General features: G+C 54.5%; 2 protein-coding genes across 6 annotated transcripts in view; both read left to right on the top strand.

The window, feature by feature from the left end:
- ARHGEF7 (Rho guanine nucleotide exchange factor 7) overlaps positions 1-15,443 on the top strand; it is a 129,902-nt gene extending 114,459 nt beyond the window's left edge. For 2 of the 5 annotated variants that reach the window (XM_044913502.1, XM_044913506.1), the window contains 5 exons: positions 2,894-2,983; positions 5,826-6,002; positions 13,761-13,860; positions 14,052-14,106; positions 14,989-15,443. In XM_044913502.1, coding sequence (XP_044769437.1) covers positions 2,894-2,983; positions 5,826-6,002; positions 13,761-13,860; positions 14,052-14,106; positions 14,989-15,111 — 545 coding nt within the window. In that variant the 3' untranslated portion in view covers positions 15,112-15,443. Of the gene's footprint in view, positions 1-2,893; positions 2,984-5,825; positions 6,417-13,760; positions 13,861-14,051; positions 14,107-14,988 lie in introns of those variants that run through there. The other 3 variants (XM_044913504.1, XM_044913505.1, XM_044913503.1) reach the window with 2 other exon arrangements.
- Positions 15,444-22,599: 7,156 nt separating this feature from the next.
- Positions 22,600-24,130, top strand: part of TEX29 (testis expressed 29) — a 38,223-nt gene continuing 36,692 nt past the window's right edge. Inside the window, exon 1 of the mRNA XM_021696007.1 lies at positions 22,600-22,657. Within this exon, the coding sequence (XP_021551682.1) occupies positions 22,600-22,657 (58 nt within the window). The remainder of the gene's footprint in view (positions 22,658-24,130) is intronic.

Here is a 24,130-nt window from a genome sequence, read left to right as displayed (position 1 = left end):
GTGAGGAAGATCGGGTGGTGGCTGGCCCAGGTGATGACGGTGTAGTGGGCCAACGTGGACAGAGTTCAGATTTCTTTGAAGAGGGAGCCTGCAGCTGTGGTTTCTCAGCCGGGGGTGACTTTGCCCCCCTCTGGAGATACTCACGTCTGGAGGCCTTTTTGGTTGTTACACTTGGGTGTGGGCACTGCTGCCTTATAGTGAGTAGAGGCCAGGGATGCTGCTAGATGTCCTAGAGCCCACGGGACTTGCCCCCCCTCCCCCCGCGCAGTCTTGCCGAGGCTGGGAAGGGTTCCTGCAGGAGGAATCCCAGGCCCGAGGCCGGTGGAAAGGCGGGTGGTGAGGATTCGGAGCTGCTCGCCTGCTGACACGGCTGCTCAGGCCATGAGATGCGATGTTGGGTCTGGGGAGCTGAGGAGCCAGCAGAGGGAACTTGGAGGGACCAGGGGCTGAAAGGGAACCAGGGATTCCGTGTGGGTTGGAGGAGAGATGTCAGCCATACCATAATTCCTGTACCTCTCTGGTGCTCCCTGGAGTCACACGGAGCTTTCCCGAGTTCTTTCAGTCTCGCTGATGTTCAGAGTCCTGGAAGTTTCTGTTTGTGGGGTGGCCTCTGCCACATAGGGACTGCGAGGAAAGCAAGCTCGGCGGTAGCCATGAGCTCCGTCCTGGGGAGGCCAGCGAGCGTCCTTTCTGGGGTCCGTGCTGCCTCTGGGCGTCGGGTGATGCGTGCGTACCGACTCACCTCCAGCATAGCCGTCTCATCCTATCATCTGGACAGGTAGGCCCAGGCACAGATTGCGGTCCCCTGGGCAGAGGTGGAACGACGTGCCTGTGAAGTTGCCGTATTCAGCAGGTCCTGAAATGAAGTGAGGAAGACCCTCTCTTACTCCTGAGGGAGGAGCTTGTCGTGTACATGATGGGCTCCAGTCAGTGGCGATAAATCCATTTCTCAATAGCTCTTCAACTCTGGGTGCTGAAATTTGTGTTTTCTTTGTAAATTTTATTTTGAGTGTAGTTGACCCACAACGTTAGGTTAGCTTTGGGCGTGCCCCGCGGTGGTTTGACGTCTGGATGCTCTGCGAGGCCCAGCACCAGGGCGGCCCCCGTGTGTCGTGAGCACACAGCGCGTCCCACCATTGAGTGTACGCCCTGTGCTGGGCCTCCCATCCCCGGGGCTTACTCATGCCTTAACTGGAAGCCTCGATCCCCCACTCCCCCTCATCTGCTCTGTTTACCTAACCCCGAGCCATCAGTTCTCTGTATTTACCAGTCTCATGCTGCTGTTTGTTCGTTCATTTGTTTTTATTGTAGATTCCACATATGAATGAAATCATGGTATTCGTCTTTTTTAGTCTGACTTACTTCACTCACTTGGTGTAATATACTCTTTGTCCGCCCATGTTGTCACAGATGGCACGATCTCACCCCTTTGTGGATGCATAATATTCCTGTGTGTGCGTGCGTGTGCGTGCGTGTGTGTCCGTCCACCACCTTCCTTATCTGTTCATCTCTTGGTGGACCCTCGGGTTGGCTGCTTCCATAACTTGGCTATTGTAGACAATGCTGCAATAAACATACGGGGGCCTGTATCCTTTCACATTAATGTTTTTGTTTTCTTTGGGTAAATACCCAGTAGTGGAATTACTGGATCATATGGTATCTTAAGAAAAACAAAGCTGGAGATACCATAATTCCAGATTTCAAAATATACTACAAAGCTGTACTCATCACAGTAGTATGGTAGGTACGAAAATAAACACATAATGCCAGTGGAACAGACTAGAGCCCCAAACCCATGATTACATGGTCAGTCTGTGGCAAAAGAGGCAAGAATATATCATGAGAAAAAGAACAGTCTCTTCAAACAATGGTGTTGGGAAAACTGGACCACTTGCTTACCAGCATACATGGAAATAAACTCAAAGTGGATTATAAAGACCTAAATGTGAGACCTGAAACCCTAAAAATCCTAGAAGATACTGGTATTTATTTTTAGTACAGCATATTTGATTTGCCTTGTATATATATCTTACTCTCATAAAATGTTGAGGCTTTCTATAGCTTCTAAATACTTAAGCTTTCCGTTCTTCCACATTTTTATTAGAGTAGGTGAACCTTTTAAAATACATACCCAAGTGTAATATCTTAGAAAATTCAAAAAAATGTAGAAAACGTAGTAAAACAGAGAAGAGGAATGAATAGTTCACCCCATAGCATCATATGAAGTCTGCTATGTGCGAGGCACCGAGTCCGGGACTGATAGCACTCGATGTTGTTAGTCTGGAAGCTTCTCTCCTCCATGCGTGTGGTCTGAGTACACGAAGCCAGTGTCTGGAGGGATCTGTGGTTGGACAGTGCTGCAAGAACACTGACAAGGTCTCGGTAGTGCTTTGTGACCATCCGGGATGAGGATGGGATGAAATCTCTCGTACGAACGGGGGATCAGAGGAAATGCTCTTTCTGGAGCTCTCCAGGGTCTTCATGCTGCCCGCTGTGGGCTCCCCGCTGCCCCATCAGCACTGGGGATTGCCAGACTTCCTTATGTTTCTCAGGCCAGTGGGTGAAAACCTGAGGCTTTGTTTTGTTACTTCTTAGCAAGAAGCAGCCTCTTCTCTTAAGGTGTTTTTGTGTGACTTGCTTGTTCCTTGCCCTTTTTTCAATCCCAGCATGGGAGGATGCTGTTTTTCCTACGGACTAGTAAGACCACTTTTACGTATTTAGGGTACTAGCCTTTTGCTAGATATGTTGCACATAAAAAATATTTTAAAAACATAGAACTGTTTTATAAATATTAGAAAACCGTTTTCTGATAAAAGAGAGAAATTGTTTTTTAGTTCGTGACCTGTTCTACTTGTCACTTTTAGCTTGATTGTGGCGTGTCGTGTCTTGGCAGGCACGGCCGCTTTGGAAGAAGACGCGCAGATTCTGAAAGTCATCGAGGCTTACTGCACAAGCGCGAAAACGCGGCAAACGCTCAACTCAAGTAAGTCCCACCATCTCGGACTGCGAACTGCAGCGGCTCGCTGGGGTTAGAGTCCCCATCCGCGGGGCCTGTGCTGGGCCCTGTGTGTGGCCGTCAGTGAGGGCCACCTGGCTGGCCCGCCCAGCGCCCCTAAGGCCCCGCAGAGGGGCTGAGCTGCTACTAAGAGGACGCATTTCTACAAAACGTTCTGCTGGGGAACTTTAAGTAGGAGGTGCTGCCAGGGTGTAGAAAGCTTTTGCTTGGTAAGAAGATGTGCTTAGAAGACAGAAGACGGGTTCAGTTATTTTTAAGCTCTTTAAACTATTGGTTGATAGTGGGACTTTCTTCCTTAAGATTCGTAGAATTGTCAAAAATATAAATCTAGAGCAAGTCTTTTTTACCAGTGCCCCCACCCCCCGCTTTTCTAAATGATGCATTTAAACATTTTTGGAAGTGGACCCCAACTAATTTATGTGGTGGATTTCAGCACCACTGAGTTTCCTGTATCTTTATGCACAAGGTCTCAGTTGAGGAACCTTAATCTGTTGGGACAGGAAGAGGTGGGCTCTTTTTGTCTTTAACTTCCCAGCGTTTGAAGGTGGAGTGTAGCACGGGGGTGCAGACGCAGTGGGGCGCGTGGTTTGTTCAGGAGAAAGGGTCGCCTTCCCCTCTCCCTGGGGCCAGGACCACAGGCACCACAGGGTGTCCTGCACTGTCCTTTCTGGGTGGGCTTTTTGGGGTTTGTTTTGGTTTTGTTCGAGAACTGGTTTATGTATTCTGGCTTAGAAACTGGTTTCTGTTAGGTTGTGTGTCTTGGATTCCCTTTCTACCCTGACTTTGGGCACATTGCTGATCACTGCTTCGTTCCCACCGCCTCTACTTTGGTGGTTCAGATCTGCATCCTGGCTCATGTCAGACTAGTTCTGATAAAAAGGACAGGGGGGGAAAGGGAATTTTCACCCGCTTTAGCTTTTGTTAAAGGTGGCGACAGCTAAAAAGGGCTGGCAGGATTGAACCCCATGGGCAGTCTGCAGATCACCTAGAAACTTCCCTGTGGCCGGTGTTTTAAGTGTCTGGTGTGCGCATTGAGACTCTTGTTTGTCCTTGTCCTGTGAGAACACTTACTCATAGTAACTGGTCAGCAGAGTGGGGGAGACATGGAAAGGCCTGGAAGCGGGGTGTACATCAAGGCAAACGGTCATTTGTAAATACAGTTTGTCTTTTGATACTGGTTTTATAGATTTGGTAAGAAACCGTTTTAAGTTTTAGGTTATATAAAATGTGGCCATAGTGTTTTGGGTTTTGAATTTGAAATTTTAAAGAATTCTCTCAAATTACTTGAAATAAAATTGTAACGTGGTAGTCTCAGGTAAACAGACCAGGTAACGTGAGCTTTGTGTGTGTGTTGGTGAGAGCTTCATCTGTTCATCAGGGAGACGGTGCCTCATGATGTCCCTGTGGCCTCGCTGCTTTGGTTGCCTGGAAGGGACGGCCTGTAGACCGTGTGGGTTATCTGTCATCTGTATCATGTGTCTCCAGTTCTCCCATGTCAGAGAAGCTTTGCACGATACGTGGATTTTTATTTTCAGCTGATACTATGGGCTAAGCACTCTGGGGCCTTGTGTGTCCAGTCCTAGATGGCTGTAACCCTAATACTCTTAGGACCAGATAGGATAGGGGAGATGGATCCTTGATGCTGGAAAGGTAGTGTGGGATTACAATGGAGGCAGCTCTTTTCATACTACATTGCTTAGTAAAAACAGGATGATATACTTTACCTAAAATTCACCTCCTTTCAGCGTATGTTTGGATGCCAAGAAGACATTATAAAGCCAGACATCTTTGGTATCGATTTCTGTCTCAAGGAAGTAGTGAGCTTCATTAGACTCCAGGGATTTAGTTGAAGGAATCCAAACTGGCCCACTGCTTGTTCTTGTTATGGTTTGGGAATGGAACGCCCTTGGAGCAGAAGCAGGACTAGGACGGAGCCCGTGGGTGCTGTGGTGTGCCCTGTCTGTCGCGCAGCGTCCCTGCATGCCTCCCTCACAGCTGCCTGGCCGGTGCCCTCGCTCCCAGCTGCTGACTGCTCTTGGGCTTCTGTCTGTTCTCCCATCTTGTGCCCACTTTGTCTGTCGCCCTCCTGTTAACACAGTGGCTCTCGGCTCATCGTGTCTCTTGTCCTGCCGGTAAAAGGGTCTGCATCAGGACTGAGAATGTTTGAACAGGCCTCCCACTTTTTCTCTTCCCCTGGCCGAGCTCTGGGGTGCAGTGGCAGGAAGGGGGGGCCCAGAGGGACCCGGACCCTGCGTAACCCTTTTCTCCACTCTGAAGTTTTTACAGTGGTGGTAGTTTGATAAGGTAAGTTTAGACCCCACCATTAAGATGACTTCTGGGGAGTCTAGTCTGGCAAAGGGAGAGCTGAAGAAGTCAGTCCAAAAACCCTCTGAAGCTCTCCTGCTTCAGTATGTCCACTTCAGAGTAAGACATAGCTCCTAATGAAATGCGTAAATGGCTCCTCTTACAAATGTCCTGAACAAGGCTCACGGTTGGTAGACTGGGATAGAATTGTTGACCTGGGAAATGTCTGTGGAAGTATCTGTGGACATGGGCTTATGTGAGGGACCGTTTGGGAACAATATTGTGACTTAGGTTTATTTAAATAATCCAGTTTTACTCTGAGGGTTGTGCTATTAAAACCCACCGTAAATAAGGAGAAATGAACATTGTTGCCAGTTTTTAACAATATTTTCTCTCTTCCTTCTCTTCCCATCACCTTTTGCTTTTGTTTTCATGTTTTTGGTTGTGGCTCTTCCTGTCCGTCCCCTCTCCCCTCTGCCTGTCACTCCATCCCTCCCCGTCGTAGCATGGCAAGGCACTGACCTGATGCATAATCACGTCTTGGCTGACGACGACCAATCAAGTCTAGACTCCTTGGGTCGTCGCAGTAGCCTTTCCCGTCTGGAGCCTTCAGACCTCTCGGAAGACTCTGACTATGACAGTATATGGACAGCCCATAGTTACAGAATGGGTTCTACATCTCGTAAGAGCTGTTGCTCATATATCTCTCACCAGAACTAATGCACTTCTGAGCTTTTCTTAACAAATGCTTGTTGTATCGCAGCCTGCTTTTCTTAGATGTTTTCTTGCTGTTCCTTGTCTTTTATGTGATATTTTAACAACTTTTGAGAGCATTGCTGGTATTTCCCATTGTACTGTGTGGAGGCCCACTTGCCAGTTCGACCGTCCGTTCGAGCTGCCGCGGTGGAAGGAGACGGTGCGCTCACGGGGCCGCGCCCGAGGGTCCTCTCCTCCGTGGGTGGTGGTGGCTCTCCAGCTCTGAATGGTCTGGGTTCCTGTTCTCAGTGTAGCACCTGTCTCATTTCTTTGTGGATACAGCTGTGTGAGCACTTTCCTGTTTTATACGAGACCGTACAGGTTTGTGATCTAAGTGCCAGCACCACAGTGGCGACTCTGGCCTTACACAGGGTCTCAGTGTTCTGTGTGCAGCAGCCCCACTGGTGAACGAGCTGTGGAGAGAGGCCAAGGAGAGCGCGCTGGGAGCGTGGGGTCAGTTCAGACAGCCGTGTCCTGAGGAGCCCCCAGGGCGCTTGGCCGCCACGCAAGGGCTGTGTGTGGGTGTGGCTCATCAGGGTGCCTCAGACGGCTGTCCCACGTCCCCGTTTGCCCGGGGTGGGGGCGGGGGGTCTCCGAGGGCCGGGTTACTGTCAGAGCTCAGACCCTCCCCCACAACTCACACCCGACTCTCCTTGGAGCAATCGCTCTTAACTGGCGCTTAGCACACCCATGCCACTCCACTGAGGATTCAGGCCAAACTCGGAAGCCCTCGGCCTCTGAAGGTGTACATGCGACTCCGTTCAGAGCCAGGTGAGTGCGTGGCTTCAGTCTTGGCCTGGCTGCCCCCCCACATCCCTGTCACGCTGCCTGCGACGGACACGGGCTTTGTTTTCAGCGGCTAGCTGCCGTGAAACTCCGTTTACAGCAGCCCGTCCTCTGTGACCCCCATTCCTGATTGTCACGGGGACATCTGAGTCCGTTGAAGACCTCGGTTGCCATGTCACTCACTTACAAGAACATCTCAGATTTGGAGGGAACTCCCTCACTTGCCTGGGATTTGTTGTAAGGAGATTTCACTGGCCCCTCTCAGACGAATTTCTGCTTCAGAAAGAACTGAATGTGACCTGTTACATTCAGTCGTGGCATCCAGATCCACATCTGGTCATTGTTCTCTCCCATGCATGCTGTACTTGGTGTTAAAATGGAACCTCAGGGTTGTGTTTTAAGTATTCATTGAAACCAGCTTCAGAAGACAAGATGCCATAATACGTTGGGAATAACCTGTTTTCCTCTCCTCAGGGTGGCTGTGATCTCTGTCCGCCCCCGACCCCCAGCAAAGCCCCGTAGCCAGTGTGTGACCTTGTTTGCGCAGGGACAGCCGGGCTGCAGCGCCCTAGTCGGCTGGGCGCCGGTGGACCCTGGCGGCGGCGTGTTGCTTAGCGGGTCACACGCCTTCAGTACTGCCTGCGGTGAGGTCCTGAGGAAAACCAGGAATTCCAGATAGGTCTCTGTTGCCACACAGCTGTCGAGCTGCTCGCGCCATCTGGAGATTCATACTTTTATATCAATTAGTATAAATAAGAAAGTTGAGGAGCAATCTTAAAATTAGTCAGAGCCCAGTATTAACCCACGGTGGAGATGGGGTTTATATGTATTCAGCCAAGTAGTCAGTGCCAGTTTGGGAGAAGTAGGACTACGAAGTTCATGCAGTGAACTTCGCAGCAGTTGTTGTGTTTTGTACGTACAGTGGCCACCTCTTCTGACGCTAACGGTAGAACGTCTGTCTGTCTGCTTTGAGGCTGCCGTCGGTGAGTTGGCGTAGCCGCCTCTGCCAAGAAGCCTCAGTAAGCGCGGGGGCGCTGCGATACTTCCTTACCACCAAGTGTCGTGTGGGTCGTCCTCCGGAGACCTCTCACGTCCTGTGCTCCGAGGTCTGACGCTGTCCCCTCAGTCCTCTGGTACCAGTTAAAGCCACGTGCGCGGTGATTTTGCTGATGCTGGGATCACTGCATCACACCGCCCTGGCTTCTGGTTGTTTGGGCTTGTTTCGAATGTCTGCACCATTCGCTCTTGTGACCTGGTTGGAAGTGTTAGTGCCACAGGCCTGGAAGTGGCACCGGAGGGCGGGGACCCTCCGTCCGTGGAGCTCCAGTCACGGTGAAATGGAGTCTGCTTGGGGCAGCTCCGTCCTGGCCGCGTGCGCAGTTAGTGCGTAGCGTGCGGGCGCAGACCCTGAACCCGCAGGTGGGTGGAAGCCGTCCCGGGCCTCCCGTGGGGGCCTACGTGGTGTGGACCTTGAGTTTACCCTTGCCACGGTATATAAGCTATATTAAGTGTGTGTTTTGCGTAAAATTGCCAAAACACAGTAATGTGTATATAGTGGTATAAGACCTTGAAAAAAAATCTCTATATTGTGTTTTTTCTCTGTGAATGGGAAAGCCATTTTTAGCGGGTGACGGCCATTTGAAGACTCCGTTGGATGTACACCTGAAGGTTGCATTGTACTGTACAGTATGCATATTGTCTGTGGTTGCATATGGCAATGAAGTGTTTGTTTTATAAAAAAGACATCTGTTATGTACAGTTGAAATAAATTTTGCATTTGCTAGCCTGTGGCTTTTAATATTTGTTACCTGGGGGGCGGGGGAGTAGCATAGCTTTTGCAACTGAATATGATTTGGCTGTTCTCCTGTATGTTGTCTTCCAGAGGAAGGCCAGGCAATGGGACACTCTCTGTCTGCTTTGATAGAGAGACATGCACGTCCTTAGAATAAATACCTTCTAGACGATACAGGGTGACTCCTCACACGCTTTTATTTCCTTTCTCCCTCTTTTTTTAAAGAAGTTTTCGGTCCCTGAAAGGCTTGTCTTCAGAAAGAAGCACTCTTGGTTTTGTTGTGCATAAATGGAAAAAAAAAAAAAAAAAAAAGCCTAACTTTAATAGATTTTTTATTTTTTTAAGACTAAGGTCAGTTTTAATCTTTGTTTTATAAAGTGCATGCCCAGCTGGCTAAGAAGTGAAAAGGAGTGTCCACGTGGGGCTAGGGAAGGGTGCAAATGGTAAACAGATGCAGATGGTTCCCTAAGGAGATTCCTCACATTTTCCTAAGAAAAAAATTAGAATCCTATGATAGCCATAAATAACAAATGACCTTTGGGAGAGATTTTATTCAATAGATTTCTTTTAAAAGTTGTAATATTTTCCTTCATTCTGAAAGTTCAGTTTCGCTTGAGCATAATTAGGTGCAGATTTTAGAAAGATGATGAATTAGAATTTATGGAGTTCTGCCACAAATGTACTCGACTGCTGGCCAGACGAGCAGATGATCTTTTCTGACAAACACCACGTTTAGGCTTCTGATGCAGGCTGACCCCGTCACGCATACACACGCACGCACGCACGCACCCACGCGCTAGCCCTCGTGTGCCCCGGAGTTGACTGAGCCGTGTGTTCTGTCTGCGTGTCCGGTCAGGTGGCAGTCTCACCACGGAGAGGCGCCCGGGCTTTGAGTCCCCTGCTCTGTGCTGCTCAGGCAAGGCCTCTGTGCGGTACCGGCCCTCGCTAGATGTGTGTTCCGCAAAGACCCACGGTGCTCTGAGGGGCTGCAGGTGTTGTAGGGGGCAGGGCTCCACGTGTCTCCAGCTGGTAGATCACACCTCTGAGGGCACAGGCTCGCCTTCCTGTCTCCCGCCGTGCGGCAGTGTGCAGCTACCACAGCGTGTCCATCCGTGGCCTCCACAGCCAGATTCTGTGGACACCTTCTCCGGAGTCCTCCAGTTGGAGAAGTGCTGGATTGGTGCTAAGTGCCGATGACAGCTCATGGTAGTCACCCCGGCACTGAACAGCAAATCCAGCCGGCACTTGTGTGCATGTCCTTCTAGATGCAGACAGGGTTCTAGGCTAGTCCAACACCCCTTTTAAACCGAGACACACACAACTGTGGAATGTTGCTGAAAGGCGCGGCACTCAGGTGACTTGAGGAAATGCTGAATTAAAGTAAGTGGGTATTTCTACTACACACCTGGTGAAAACCGTCAGCGTGCCCCATGTGCACGGTGGACCTCCCAGGGGTGGCTGTAGCCGTCGGCATTTTCCGAGGCGATGTGGTGCAGAACCCCTGTGTTAGAAGGTGGAGGGACAACAAAATACCCCCAAACCGAGAAGGCACTTTGAGGCTGGAAAAGGAAGCAGGCGACGCCATACGGTTTACACAGAGCGTTATTCCGGGGGGGCCCCTTACTGATGGGGGGGCCGGGCGGGCGATGATCCAGGTGCTGCACGGCTACTCTCCAGGAAGTGCAGACCCGAGTCCCCAGATGGTGTAGACGAGAGGGCTGTGTAGCGGAGGCCGCTGTGGGGGGCCAGTGTCCGTGTGCCGGGGGTGGGAGGGGAGAGACGTCTCTCTGCTCGCTATGTGAGCGACTTCAGGCACATTCCAGACGAGCGCTTCCGGTCAGGGTGCACACTCCCTCCCGGGGGCCTGGAGCAGTAGCCCCCCAGAGGTCACCACACGAACGCCAGCACGATGGACTACCGACAGCGCTCGTACCCGTTACCTCCTGGAAACGCAGACCTTGAATGTGCTGGACCATCATGAACCCATTCATCTGTGTCTCAGCCCCTCTTAGAGGATTTTAAATAAAGTGACAGAACATTCTTGGCGGGTTCTGTTGTTTTGCCAAACTAAGTAATTCAGGGAAAACATGCTGTGATCCCTCTAAAAATACCCAAGGGATCTTTGAGATAACTTGTTAAATCTACTTTGTAAAACTTGGCTATTTCTGTGAGAACAGACTTACTTATAAACCTGGCTGGAGAACATTCCTCTCTTGAATTTTCTGAAAAACCAAGTTTTCTGTCCTTGTAGAAACCCCTTCCACTGAAACTGGGCGCATTACTAGCTTCGTATGGATTTCTCTGCAGGCTAGTAAATGATCTTCATTTTCCACACCAGCATCTTTCGGGAATCAAGCCGTTAAGTCCGTACATTCTGCCTATAGCATTCTCAAATTTAAGCTTGTATAATAAATCCTGGTGTGCTTTCAGTGTATTTCCAAAAGTAACCGTCGCGTGTATGCTGCTCACAGGCTTTCAGTCCCCTGACGTTCCGTTACGTAACGGTAGCGGGTTTGAAGGCTTTCGTTTTTGTGACTTTACCTGGTAAAAGATATTAAATGTGATTCTTAAACTCTCAGAGCAGCTCTGCAGAGTTGGGTAGCTCCGTTCTGCTTTACGAGCCCTGGGCCTCCCTACTCGTGCGGACGGGACAGCGCCTGCCATCTGACCCTTGTCCTTACGACACAGGTGTCCCTTGTTTCTCCTGCTGCTTGAAGCTGGGAGCGCCTCACGTCAGCGGGCAGCCCAGGAAGCTACAAGGTGTGAAAATAGCCGGAGAGAGATGCGAGGAAGCCCGTTTTCCCACAGCGCTGCCCGGTGAACTTCTCATCCTGTCATGTCCTCACGTGGATGAGCTAATGAGACGTCGTATTTCCAGCTGGGGGTGATGGACACACAGCTGGGACCTGTTCTCATCTGACCGTAACACAGAGCGGGTGGCAGGGGCGGGGGCACTTAGGAGCCAACTAAGTTGACTCATGACCTCTCTCCATGGCGAAAATTCACTGAAACCGTTTTTTCCTACACCTGTGGTATACACATTTGAATTTTTATGAATCCCTTTGTTTTTCTGGGGAAAACAGCACATGAGCTAACTAACTCTCCTGATGAAAACGGAGGTAACGTTGCGTGTCTTGGAAGCACGGGATGTTCCACGGCCTTCAGAATTCTCACCTCGGCTGGTACCGCTGAGCTTTCCCTTATTTGTCCCATATACCAATTTCCTTCCTAAGCAGTATTTTCTGCTGTGGCCCAGAAGCCCCCGAAGGATCTAGAAGATGACGTGCCTGGAGTCGGCGCTACTCCAGGAGGCCGACTGTCAGCGTAGTGATGTCTTAAGAAACATGTCCCTCTCAGGAGCTGTGTCTTGAAGGATGTTGCCCTCTGTCTGAAGAGTAATTCCCCGTGGGGATGGGTGACTGTGACGGGGTGGGGGTCTGCCCCTTAGTGAGGGGTACAGCAGAGTGACACGTCCCAGTCCCTGGCAGCGACGGGGCCGGACAGGAGAGCGGCAGTGCGCTGATGCACACCCACACACCGGCTGTTGCAGCTTGTGATGGAAACCTAAGTGCCCCATCCGATCGGAGCACTAAAGTTACTGATGCCCCGACGGGCCCTTCCTCCCTCGGGCCGGAGACGTATGTACGTGCCGAAGTGCGCGCTGCGGGACACAGAACGGCACTTGCTTGCCCGGAGTTTAATCTTCTCGTGCTTGGGACGGCACGGCAGGAGGTGGTCCGCATCCTAGCTGTGTCCAGTTCCTGCCGTTACGTGTCACGGTGCACTTGGATCTGACGTCCTTCCCAGGCTGTGTGACGGGAACGGAGCAGGTTGTGGAGTTGTCCAGGTGGCAGCAGGGAGAGTCGAGGCCAAGGCCCCGTGGCCGGCAAACTCCAGCCCCCTGCCCTGTGGCGTGGAGCCCTGTGGCCGTCAAGCTTTGATGGTAGTTGCTAGTCCTGTTCAGAGGGGATTAAGCTGACACTGAAGTGCTGGTGAAACTATACTTCAAACCCTATCTTTAAGAAAATCGGTGTCCTGCTGAATGTCCCCATGACACGAGGAGGCACAGCCATCGTAGAGTTTGGCAGACCTTGCGGAAGGCAGACTAAAGGTAAACCAGGAGACAGCGAGTTGTAACAGCATCTCTGTAATCCGTTAGCAGCCGTCAAACACCAAGTGTATTTGTTTGATGGAGAAATGTTTATCAAAATACCACTTGCAGGCATTTGCATTCTGTGGTAGATTCTTCCCTCAAATTCGCATCTGATACTTTTCAAAGATAGAAGTTGTTTCAAAGTTTAAGAAAGCACTACCTCAGATTTTCTTTTTTGTGTCCTTAAAAAAGATGGGAGTCTCCTTTCTAACCTGTGAGATATTTGGGTTTCCCGGTTTCTAAAGTACCCATCCCATGGCGCGTGTTCCTCAGGACGGGGCCCAGGCAGGCTGCAGTGTGGGCCCCGGAGGAATGGCGCACGCCTCCCTCCAACATCGTCAGCACTTTACCGCCTTCTGCTGGGAAAATGTGTATGTTCCAGGGAATGTCAAATGAGGTTTTTACGAAAGAAGTAATAAATCTCAGTTTTTCTAAACCACGTGTCTCAACCTTTATTTTTACTTGTTGTTCTAGAGTTAAGCATTTCGTCAGCTGTTTGCATTTATGAGCACTCTGTGCGTGCCACTGTCTGGCCCATCTTTGTAAAACGCCTGGAATGATTGGTCTCAACGTTTGATTCAGATGTTCCCCCCAATTTTTTTGGTATTTATTCCAAAACATACAGGGCACTGGGGTCAGGACCTTGCTACCTGTGGAAGATTTCAGGATTTGATCCCGATTCATGAAGGAACCGAAGCTTAATAAATCACCAAAAGGCTGGTGCTTCCTTGCATCTAGATGCTTTAGGCATGAGAAGGACTGAGTTCGCTAGGCAGAAGTGGAGAAAATTGGTAAAAAGCTGCCCTTCCCGTGTTGTATCTAGAGAGTTTCATAACACACGATCCCCGGGATTTAATAGTAATGTTTAAGTTGTGTTATTGAGTCAGGTTTTCACTTCCACCACGGCATTCACCTGTGGGTTTGTTTGTGTTTCTGTTGTTTTAATATCATAGGTTCACGCAAAGAGTCTGCTCCACAAGTTTTGCTTCCAGAGGAAGAGAAGATGATAGTTGAAGAAACCAAGAGTAATGGTCAGACGGTGATCGAGGAGAAGTAAGCGACCCCCCAGCATTTCAGGGCGGGGAGATGGGGGTGGGCGCTAGCCTTAACCGGGCTGCTGCAGGGCGCGCGGAGCGGGACGGTTAGCGGGCAGGGCGTTGTCGTGCCTCCTGGTGGAGCGCTTCCGTGCGGCGGCGTCCTCACTCCCATCCCGGTTCAGGTGTTGGTCCCGTTTTCTGTTTCAGGAGCCTTGTCGACACGGTCTATGCGTTAAAGGATGAAGTCCAGGAGTTGAGACAGGTGAGTCCTAGCCAGCTCTTTAGTCTTGTAATGGGGTCAGAGGAAAGCACCGTGTGAAAAGTGAGGCCATCTGTCCCTATGCGCGCTAGCACCGAGGGACGGCCTTTCTCTGTGCTCCAGGGCCAGTTTGGTCCCCCGTGAATGGGAACAGACCAGGAGATGAATTCTTAAAGTGACCTGTTCAAACTTCATACTGTACTGTGGGCATCATAAAGCATCTCAGGTCCTGTTGGAACCATCATTTAAAACATCCAGAAATCCTACTGGGATGTTCCACCACTTGCTGGTGGAATGCACGGTTCTTGTTCTTATAAAGTCAAGTGAACTGGGCTAAGTGACCGAGCATATTTTGCGTATTTTGGGTAAAGTACATTGCACACCAGCCTGTGTCTCCGAGGCGTGCATGGTGAGCCCTGTATGCGAGGCGGGGGGGTTGGGGTGCGGCGCGATCTGGGCCTGGACGCGCAGTTGGCCGACCTCGCTGCGTTCTTGCGGCTTCCACGTGCTGCTTTTCCGAGTTTGAAGGGACCCTCAGCAGTGGTAGGTACAGGTCTGTGCGCCTCGGGGGTGATCGGGTTGAAGTGCGGGAAGGCAGGCTCTTGTAGCCTTTCAGCCGCTGCCACCGTTTTTCTATAAGAAGATTGTAAGATCTTCGCAAATGTGGAAAGATGCACGCAGTTCCTTTTGTAACTTTCATCCATCCTCTTGTGAGTTGTGTGGAGATTCTCTCGCTCGATAGGGCTGTTCTTCCATCTGTGATTGGTCCTGCTCGTAGGAGCATCTGGGTGAATATGGCGGATTCCAGCCCGGGATCACTCCTGGGAAACAAGTCCTCTTCTGTGCCCAAGACACTCAGCCTCCTGTTGTCTGCTTCGTTTACAGGATAACAAAAAGATGAAGAAATCTCTGGAGGAGGAGCAGAGAGCCCGCAAAGACCTGGAAAAGCTGGTGAGGAAAGTTCTCAAGAACATGAACGACCCTGCCTGGGACGAGACCAACCTCTGAGGAGTGTCGTTGCTTCTTCCTCCGAGACCAGCTGGGAGACCAAGCCGGGAGCCCCACGACCCTAGCCAGGGTGACCTTCAGGGCCGCGGGGCAGGGCTGGACAAAAGTCATCTTGCTTTCTGGGCATGGAAAAGCCGGAGTTTATCCCACAAATAGAAACGGTCACATTGTTCCTGAAGAATCCAAACATGAGGTGTAGACCCTGGGGGCTGAACTGCATTAATTTTACTCTGTTAACATCTCAATTACCTCATTTTGCAATAAGTGCAGTGACTACAAATCCTGGTGTTTCAGGCTTTTATTGATCTATATAAATAATTATACATACACGTTTCTTGTAAATACTCCATTTTGAATGCATATCTGTGATTGTTGTACCTGGGCTGATCCCCCGTGCTAGAATTTCCTTCTCACTAACCTTTCGGGTCCCACAAACAGCAAGCTGTGCTCACGTGCTCGTGGGAGGCAGAGGCGCGAGGGGGCCCGGACGCGGTGCTAGACGCCTCGTTGGTTCTCCACTGGAGCCCCACGTGCTCCGGGAGGACCGCGTAGCCCTGTTTGTACCTGCAGCGGTACCTCAGTAGCCTTGAAAGCCTTGTGTTGAAGCAGCGTCGCTGTCACCGGCGTCCCGGCTCAGTGAGGGAGACTCGGGCTTCAGCCACCAACCCCGGGAGGTCCCCGCGCCCGCCATGTCCAGCTGCCGGCATCTGCGATTGCCTGCCGCGTGTGAACGGCGGCTGTCGGCGTGACTTCTGTGCTCGGGGGAGAGCAGACTTGTCTAGACAGGCTGGTTTAAGAACGTGACAAAACGCACTGTTTGTCTCCCCCCCCCTCCCCCCCCCGAGAAAGCTCCACCAGAACCTGTAAATAAACCGCATTATTTATTCCGTATTACCGAGGCCGAGGAAGGCACCCCCAGGATACCGTGAGCGGACGTGGCAAGTGCCAGGTGGGAGTCCTTGTCAGGCCTCTGTGAACTCCGACCTCCGTACCAGCAGCGTGCAACAAAGCCTTCCGTGCTCACTGGGAAAGAGAAAGGTTTCCCTCCGTCAGTGAGAATAAAGCAATAGAAATTCTGCCTAAAGTACTCAGTTTAAATGCCGGTCCGTTCCCCCCATACCTGAACGGCAGTGGGGACAGGGAGGAAGCCTGCCTGAGCCTGAGCCCAAGCCCAGCCCCGCTGACTTCTCTGGGCCGGGGAGGTGGGAACCTCAGAGCCCCCGGGCAGGGCCTCAGCCATGGAGCCAGCTCGTTCCGCCTCGCGGGCAGGACACTGCGTCCCGGGAGCTGCTCTCTCCGCCGCTCTCTTCCGAAGAGGTCGGCTTCCAGTGGAGAGAATCTGGTCCCTAGAACGAGTGTTCTGTCTTTAAAACAAACAGCAGCACTACAGACTTCCCAGAAACAGCCGTGTGGCACCAGGTGGGACTTGGGCCTTGCGATCTGTGGGGTCAAGCAACCCTTTAACTGCCTGGGGATCTTCCGACGCCTTGGAACAGGGCGCCTCTGGGACTCCTTGGCCTGCTTGCCGGTGGCTCCTGTCCAGGTCGGGGCTGAGCACTCGGCCCACCCGTCTGCGGCTGGCGGGTGCTTGCTGGAGCTGGGTCCCCCTGGCTGCGTGCCCTGCAGGTGTGTGCGCGGCTCCGCATCCGCCTGCCCTCGTGTGGCCTTTCTGGTAGAATTCCCAGCTTCCTGCACTTCGCATTTTGTTTACTAGTGCTAGGACTAGAAAAGAGCCTTTTTTGGGGGAAGCCTTACTTTACAGTGCTTTTTGGTGACGCAGAAGACCTTGCCATAGAAAACACTTTGGAGTGTACCGAAGTTTGTGGTCTTGCACTCAGGGACGGTCTTCACCCCGATCTCTCCACCTTTCTCTGACGGGGGCTGTTGCCGGCGCCTCCCAGGACGGGTCTCCTAAACCTGCCTTAACCTGACTGCAGCACTGAGTGGGAACGCACGTTTCTCCCCGCCCCCGCTCTGATGGCACCATTGGGACTGTTCGGACGCCTGGCAGACCCACTGTTCCCCTAAGCTGCTTAGGGCGCAGAGTCTGAGAGCTGTTCTGTCTACAAACCTGCGGACCGCTTCCGTTTCCCTGAACTTCCCGGGGGCTGGGGGCTGGCGGCGGTGGGTGGAAGGGGCCCCTTTTACCCCGAGGGCGAGGAGATAACGCACTTGCGTTTCTGCACGATGTTGAGATTTGGTGGCGGAGACTGTCCTTGGGGCTCCCGCTGTGTGCGTCGCATGCGTGCCAGGCCCTGGGACGGGGGGCGCCTCAGGGTTTCTGGCCCTTCCCGCTGCCCCCGCGCTGGTCCGTAGGCTGCACGCACGGCATCCCTGTTGACAGTCGTGGGGCCTGTCACGTGAATGCCACAGGCTGTCCTGGCCTTGACTGCGCCTGCTCCGTCATTGTCATTAAACGGACTTTCCTTACATTACGATGTTGCTGTATCTTCTGTGACGTGCTGGGGTTTGGTACATGTTACCTCTACGCTTTCTTCTTAAATCTTGAAAAGTTCTGGTGTAGATGTTTGATGTTGGGAAAATCACATTTGCCTTTAAAATCTAGGGCTTGGGAATAGCTGAAGATACGTCGGATTAGAAAAAGGAGGGTTGTAGGGAAGGAGGGGGAAGGAGAGGGAAGGAGTAGCCGGGCCGTGGGCACAGCCCCTCGGCCGGCTGCAGAATAAGGACTTCCATCCTGGAGGACGCTCGGTAGCCTGTCTCGCGGGTGCGGTGAGGGAAGTGTCCTCCAGGGTTTCTGGGGGCCTCCTAGGATAGGTGTGACAGCAGTGCTCATGTGCCCTTCGCTGCGGGCACCCCCTCCCGGCAGCCGCCCCGTCCCGCTGAGCAGCTGCAACCCGTGTGCTCCTGCCCGCGCAGAGCTCCGGCCCTTCAGCCGAGGAGCCGAGCGGTGCGCCTTGCAGACACTGGGGTCGAAGAAAACCTCGTCGGGTGAGTTGGTAACCGCGCTCTTGTCCTCTTCCTCCGCGATTTTAGGGAGACCAGCGATGGCCCACGGATCCTGCCGAGAGACCAGTGTTGCTCGGTGCCGCTGTACCCGGCTCACATTGGCCACGGCCCCGTACTGTCCCCGACCCTCCAGAGGGCGGGCCACCCCCGCAGCCACGCACCCGGGAGCCCGGCCGTGCGCCCTGGACACGGGGTGGCAGGCTGTCTCTGGAAGGGGCGCGAGGACTGGGTGACACAGCCGCTGCCCAGAGTGCCCTTGGGCCCGGCTCTGCGCGCAGCTGTGCCGGCCGCCTGGCCGCCAGGAACCCCAGTGCAGCTGGTGACCGGAGCTGGGAGGGTTTCCGTGACTTGCGGCTGGAAGGAGTCCTTCGGGAAGTCCCTCGTGTTGATCTGCGCTGTGAATGGAATGGGCGCTCTGTCGGGCCTCTTCCAATTGTCTGACTTATGGGGGCAGTTTCGGCATTTGTGTTTTTCATGCTAGTCTCCACAGTAATACGTGCTCGTAGGGAAGATGCACAGGGGTCAGGTGAGGAGCATGCACCCCCTCTCCCAGTAGCCTCTCCTGCTTCCACGAGAGTAACAACCGGGGTGACGGGGCTCGTGTTCCCCTCAGTTCTTGCAAGCAAATGCAAACACGTGTCTGTGTGATTTTATTCCCCACAAACAAGAGCACATTGACCGTGTTCTTCCGTCACTGGGCCTTCTCTTAAATCCCTGTGGGAATAATGGGCCGCCGTACCACATCATAACAAGTCTGCGGTGGATCGAAGACCTGGATAGGAAGAACGGAACTTGAAAGGGTCAGAATACAGTCTTTTTTTTTTTTTTTAAAGATTTTATTTATTTATTAGAGAGAGAGAGACAGCACATGAGAGGGGGGAGGGTCAGAGGGAGAAGCAGACTCCCCGCCGAGCAGGGAGCCCGACGCGGGACTCGATCCCGGGACTCCAGGATCATGGCCTGAGCCGAAGGCAGTCGCCTAACCGACTGAGCCACCCAGGCGCCCGGGTCAGAATACAGTCTTGCCGTACTTCAGTACGTTCCCGTGCAGGGGCGTGTAGGCTGCCCCCTCGTCTGGCAGCCGCACGAATACCCCGCTGATGGAATGTGCCGGTTCATTCCAGTGACCTCTTAGGTATTGGGGAGGGGCGGTGAATGTCCTGTGTGCAAGCAGGTGAGTATTACAGTGATAGCATTAAGTTCTGGAAACATTGTGTCTTTTAATTTTGATAAAATTTGCCAGATTCCTAGAAGGCGTTTCAGAAATGACATCCTTGATCTTGCGCTTCTGAAGGGAGTTGAGGTCTGGCTGCCGTCCACAGCCTTTTCTTCGCTGCTGCTGCGTTGGCCTTCATGCCGTGGAGTCCCCGGGGAACATGCTGCTCAGAAAGGAGGCTAAGGCAGCGTACACCCACCAGCCCGATACTCCCTCCATCGAGCAAGTGAAACTGGTCTCAGCGACCCCCCGGGACCTCCTCTCTGGCCCTGCCTCTCCCCTGCAGGTCCTCCGGGCACAGGGTGCTCGGCCGGGCCGGGTTGGGCAGGCGGCCTTCCTCTCTGGTGGCTGGGTGCTACTGGCGGGTGCCCGGCCCGGCGCCGGCGAGACACAACAGTTGCTACAGCTGTGATCCGGACCCCGCCGGTGCTCCGAGGGCCCAGCGTCCAGGGGTGAGGGGGGTCCCGCAGGCTGGCGGGCTCACGCGCGGTTCCGTGGGTGACTGCGTCTGTTTCGTGTCCCGTAGCCACAGGAGGACTTGTAGCTGGCCTGGCTGTCTCTGCGGCTCAGTGCCGTTAGTCGTGAGACGCTGTTTGCCGTGCCCCTGAGGCTTTTTTGTACGGGGAACGTGGAGCCCCTGCAAGGAGAGTACACGGTCGTGGTCCCCCAGGGCTGGTTCCCGTTCCCGGCACCGTGGCTCCTGGCATCGCGGTGCCCGTCACCGTGCCGGGGAGCGGTCGGGAGGAGAGGCTAGGGGCCCCTCACTTTTGGTCCCTCAGTTACCAGGGAAGCCCTGGTTTCCTCTCGAAACACAGCAGATCACGTACTTCAGCTTTCACACGTGGTTTCACAAAGCTGCGATTCTGCGGCTTCCCCTTCGGCCACAACCTGTTTCTTTCCCCTGAGCAGATAGACCTCTCGGGAGACTTGTCCATTTCCTCCCCGCTGGGCTTCCTCCCCCGCTCCCCCCGTCCTTGGGGAGATTCCCGGAGCGCCCTGGGCCCACCCAGCCAGGCCTCCGCGGACGGGCTGTGAGCTTGCGGATTCCCCGATCCCGGGTCCTACGCCCCCCGGGTCGGCGAAATCCCTTCACGGTGCTAGTGAACGGTTAGGAGTTGGAATTCTCGGCGGTGGTCATGGCTCCTGGTGGTACTTTAACTCTTTCAGAAAACCCGTGACAACACCTGCTCCCCCCGGGAAGGCCTCACAGTTGACAAGAGCGAATGTCTGTCGACGAAAATGAAACGTGTTCAGAGCGGCCGCTAGTCCTCACGGGGGCTTGGGGCTCACAGACTAACTCCGGCCACGCCGGCTGCTCCGTTGGTGGCAGCAGCATGGTCCCAGCCACGGAGGGGAAGCAAGGCAAATGTCCGGCCCCCAGAGGAGCCAGGCGCCAACACCCCTGCCCCGTGGACGAAGCCGGACACCAGAGCCCGCACACCCGTGCTTCCAGCGATGCGTGCCGAGCGCTGCGGGCCTCGCTGACCGGAGGTGCACCGTGCGTGACGGGGCAGGGGCGAGGCCCTGCTCACGGGTGCGGGGTTTCCTCCTGGGCCGATGGAGACATCCTGCAACGTGTTGTGATGTTGCAGACTCTGCAAGTGCCCCGAACCCACTGACCGGTGCACTTCCCGTGGGTGAAGCGTTTGGCCCGTGAACTGCATGCAGTGGGCGCCAGGCTAGCGTGTGGGGCTGTCAGAAGCCCTCGGGGCGTGGGCGCTACCACGGAGCTGTCGTCACCCTCGTGCTACAGACAAGGAAACTGTGGCGCCGAGGCCAGGAGCTACGGCTGGTGATGAGGGGGACTGAAGCCCGCTTCCTTGTGGCGTGAGCTGTGGGAGGGACGGGCACTGCCGGACCCGCGGGCTCACCACCGCACCCCAAGCTTTCCAGGCTGCTCTCGCTGGGGGCCCGTCTCCCGCCCACCCCACGTGGGCCGCCCTGGCTGCCCTTGTGGCCCTCTCCCCTCTCGCCTGCACCCTCTGCTCCTCTCTGGCCTGGTTGTCACAGTTTGCCTTCCCCCACGTCTCCCTGGGGCCCCGCTCTTGGGGTCGCAATGACAGGTCCCAGCACAAGGCTACCCTGACTCCCGCCCCACTGGCTCAGCCTCTGGCAGCAATGCGGCTCCTGAACCCCGCAGGCTGGCCGTTCATGGCCTCCACAGCCCTCCTGCCATGTCCTGTGGCCTCCTTCCCACCTGCAGCCTGCCAGCACTCAGCCCTCCCCTATAGGTCCCGGCTCCTTGCCCCCAGCGGCCCAGGCGAGGGAGCGGGACGGTCACCTGGCACCTGGGCCTCCTCGCTGCTCCCATACCCTTCTCTGGGCTGGGTACGGGCCTCCTTCCTCTCCCACTCTTCCGGAGCTCCCGCCCCCCAGGCCTGCCTCATGCAGGTTCGGTGGCCCCAGCAGGCTACTTCCCCAAGGCACACAGATGGCTTTCCAACCCACCGGCTGCTTGTCACGCCCTTGGGACCTCAGCCCTGGCCAGACCAGTCCTCTCGATCCTCAGGTCTCCCAAGTGTGCAGCCTCTTGGTTTCCCCGATTGGCCAAGCCTGGCTGACCCCAGGGCCTTTGCACTCGCTGCTGCTTCAGGCTTGCATGCCTTCCCTCACTTCCTCCCCACACTGCTCAGATGCTGCCTAAGCCTGAGGCCGCCAGCTTACCCCACGTAAGCAGAGAATCAGTCCCGACTCCATGCTCTGCTTTTCCCCTGCAGCACGTGCCTGACCTGACATGGTCTGTCTCCTTCTGTGGGGCTACACGTCCCTGAGGGTGGGGGGTTTGTCTGTTTTGCTCACTGTTGCATCCCGGCAAACGTGGACACCCCAAGAAGGACGACCCAGGAGTGAGGGCAGGACGCGAAGCCAGGCCTGGACGTCCTGCAGAAAAGGGTCTTGGGCGGGGGGTTCACGGCCCCCCTTCCACTCGCCCTCGGCCCTGTGAGCATCCCGTCCATGCTCCAGCTGCCGGCGTCGCCGCCCTGCCCCCCGTGTGATGTCATGGGGCTTGTGTGACGTCACAGTGGACAAGGCGGGCCTGCTATCGGCTCCAGACTCCACTGGTGGGAGCAGTGGAGGGAGGAGGTGCTGGTTTCTTGTTTGATCCAAAGTTGACCGCTTGGAGTGTGAGAGGGCTGCGCGGCTGAGGGGGCTTGGTTGGGGACATGGTCGCCAGGTGAGATCTGGGCCCGCGCTGCCTGGCCCCCTGTTCCTGCCCCCCCCGCCCATGAGGTCCCACCTGTGCTAACCCGTTCTATCCCCCAGGTTCCCTTGACCCCTTTGTCTGCCCTTCGACTGCTACAATGAGATACGCACCAGAGTTCAAAAAGTCCCCCTCGCACCTCCTGAAGAAATTTGCAGGTAACGGGGAAGGCCCGCCGCGGCCTGTTTCACTCCACAGTGGTGGCCGTTACTCACCAGGCTGAGCCAGGGGCGGGGGGCAATGGGATGCAGGAAAATGCTGTGCAGCCTTCGTTTTCTTGCGAGTGTCCGTAGAGACGTCTGAGCCGGAGGTGTTCAGTGTCACAAACACGTTCAGCTGGCTCACGGGGCCCCAGGGTCAAAGACGTTTCCGTGTGACGAGCCACATGGACGCTTCCATCTCAAAACGTTTGTTGCAAGAGCGACTTTCTCTTGAAGAGAACACGTTTCTCAGCAGGAAAGCCTACCTCCCCCATCCTGGGTGCCCGGGGTCTGCGGTCAGACACTCGTACTGGGCACCGGGGGAAACCAGGGCAGTGGGGCCCGCGAGGCTGCCGGTCTGAGCGTGCACACATCCACGTGTGGCCACGGAGAGCCACACAGGGTGCCCTGCGCGGGCGAGGAGGGAGGGGCCGTTCCCACTGGGCACGCTGCCGTGTGACTCAACTTTTCTTCTCGGGGGAGCTTGTCTGCCTGCACTGTGTGATAAAAGATAAGAAAATGGAAGGAAAAGAAATTTGGTTTCTTCCTTTTTTTTCTTTCTTTGGCTTGGAGCCTGGACTGGCGGGGGAGGGTTCTGGGCTGGCCAGGCTTCGGTGAGACAGTTTCCCTGTCGCTCGGCAGGAATCCACCGAGGACTGGGCTGGGGCTCACTCGCTTGGACGCCCTTCCTGGGGCCAGTCTCTGGGGCTCCATCACACAGGGCAGCCAGGACACGGAGGTCAGTGGGTCTGGCTCTAAGCCGGGCCGCGGGGGGCCCGTTGGAGGGGCTGTGGTTTCTGATCCACAAAGGCCCAGGGCAGAGGAGCGGGCTGGCCTGGAGTTGCCCCTCGAGTCTCCTGGCGGAAGCACCCACATGGGGGACAGTGTGTTCTTAGGGCCCGGGAGTGGACAGCCTCTCTCGCCTCTCTACTTCAGGGCTGTGGGACTGGTGGCCCCGGGGCAGTGGCGATGGAGAGCGGTGCCCACCCCTTCTCCAGGTGTGGGTTAGGGCAGGTTGGTCACTCAGGTGTACCAAGGAAAGCCGGGGTCCCACCTGTGCTAACCTGCTTGGGGCGGGAGGTCGTCTTCCCTGTCCTCACTGACCCACAGGAGGGCCCCGCTCTCCGGGCTCACAGTGACCCACCTGCACTTAGACCCTAAGCTGCTATTCCTCCAAGTTTGCGGTGGGGGGTGAATGGGAGCATGTGACAGTACGTCTCTGTCACCCTCTGTAGGCGTCCATGTGGCTGTTACATGTTTTTACTCTGAGACTTGTTGCTAAACTGTTAGATGACAGCTGGTTTTGTCAGCACCTGCCGGCAGCCTTCCTGGGGCCAGATGTGGTGCTTCTCTTGTTGCAGGCTGCCTCTGCTGGGCACTGTGGCCTGGGCAGGGGGCGGGGGAGGACAGGTGTGGGGGCTGGGCAGGGGG

This window comes from Neomonachus schauinslandi, chromosome 3, assembly GCF_002201575.2.
Source record: "Neomonachus schauinslandi chromosome 3, ASM220157v2, whole genome shotgun sequence".
NCBI classification, from domain to species: Eukaryota; Metazoa; Chordata; class Mammalia; order Carnivora; family Phocidae; genus Neomonachus; species Neomonachus schauinslandi.
Note: the sequence above shows the minus strand (reverse complement) of the source record. Positions and strands in the feature narration are given on the sequence as shown.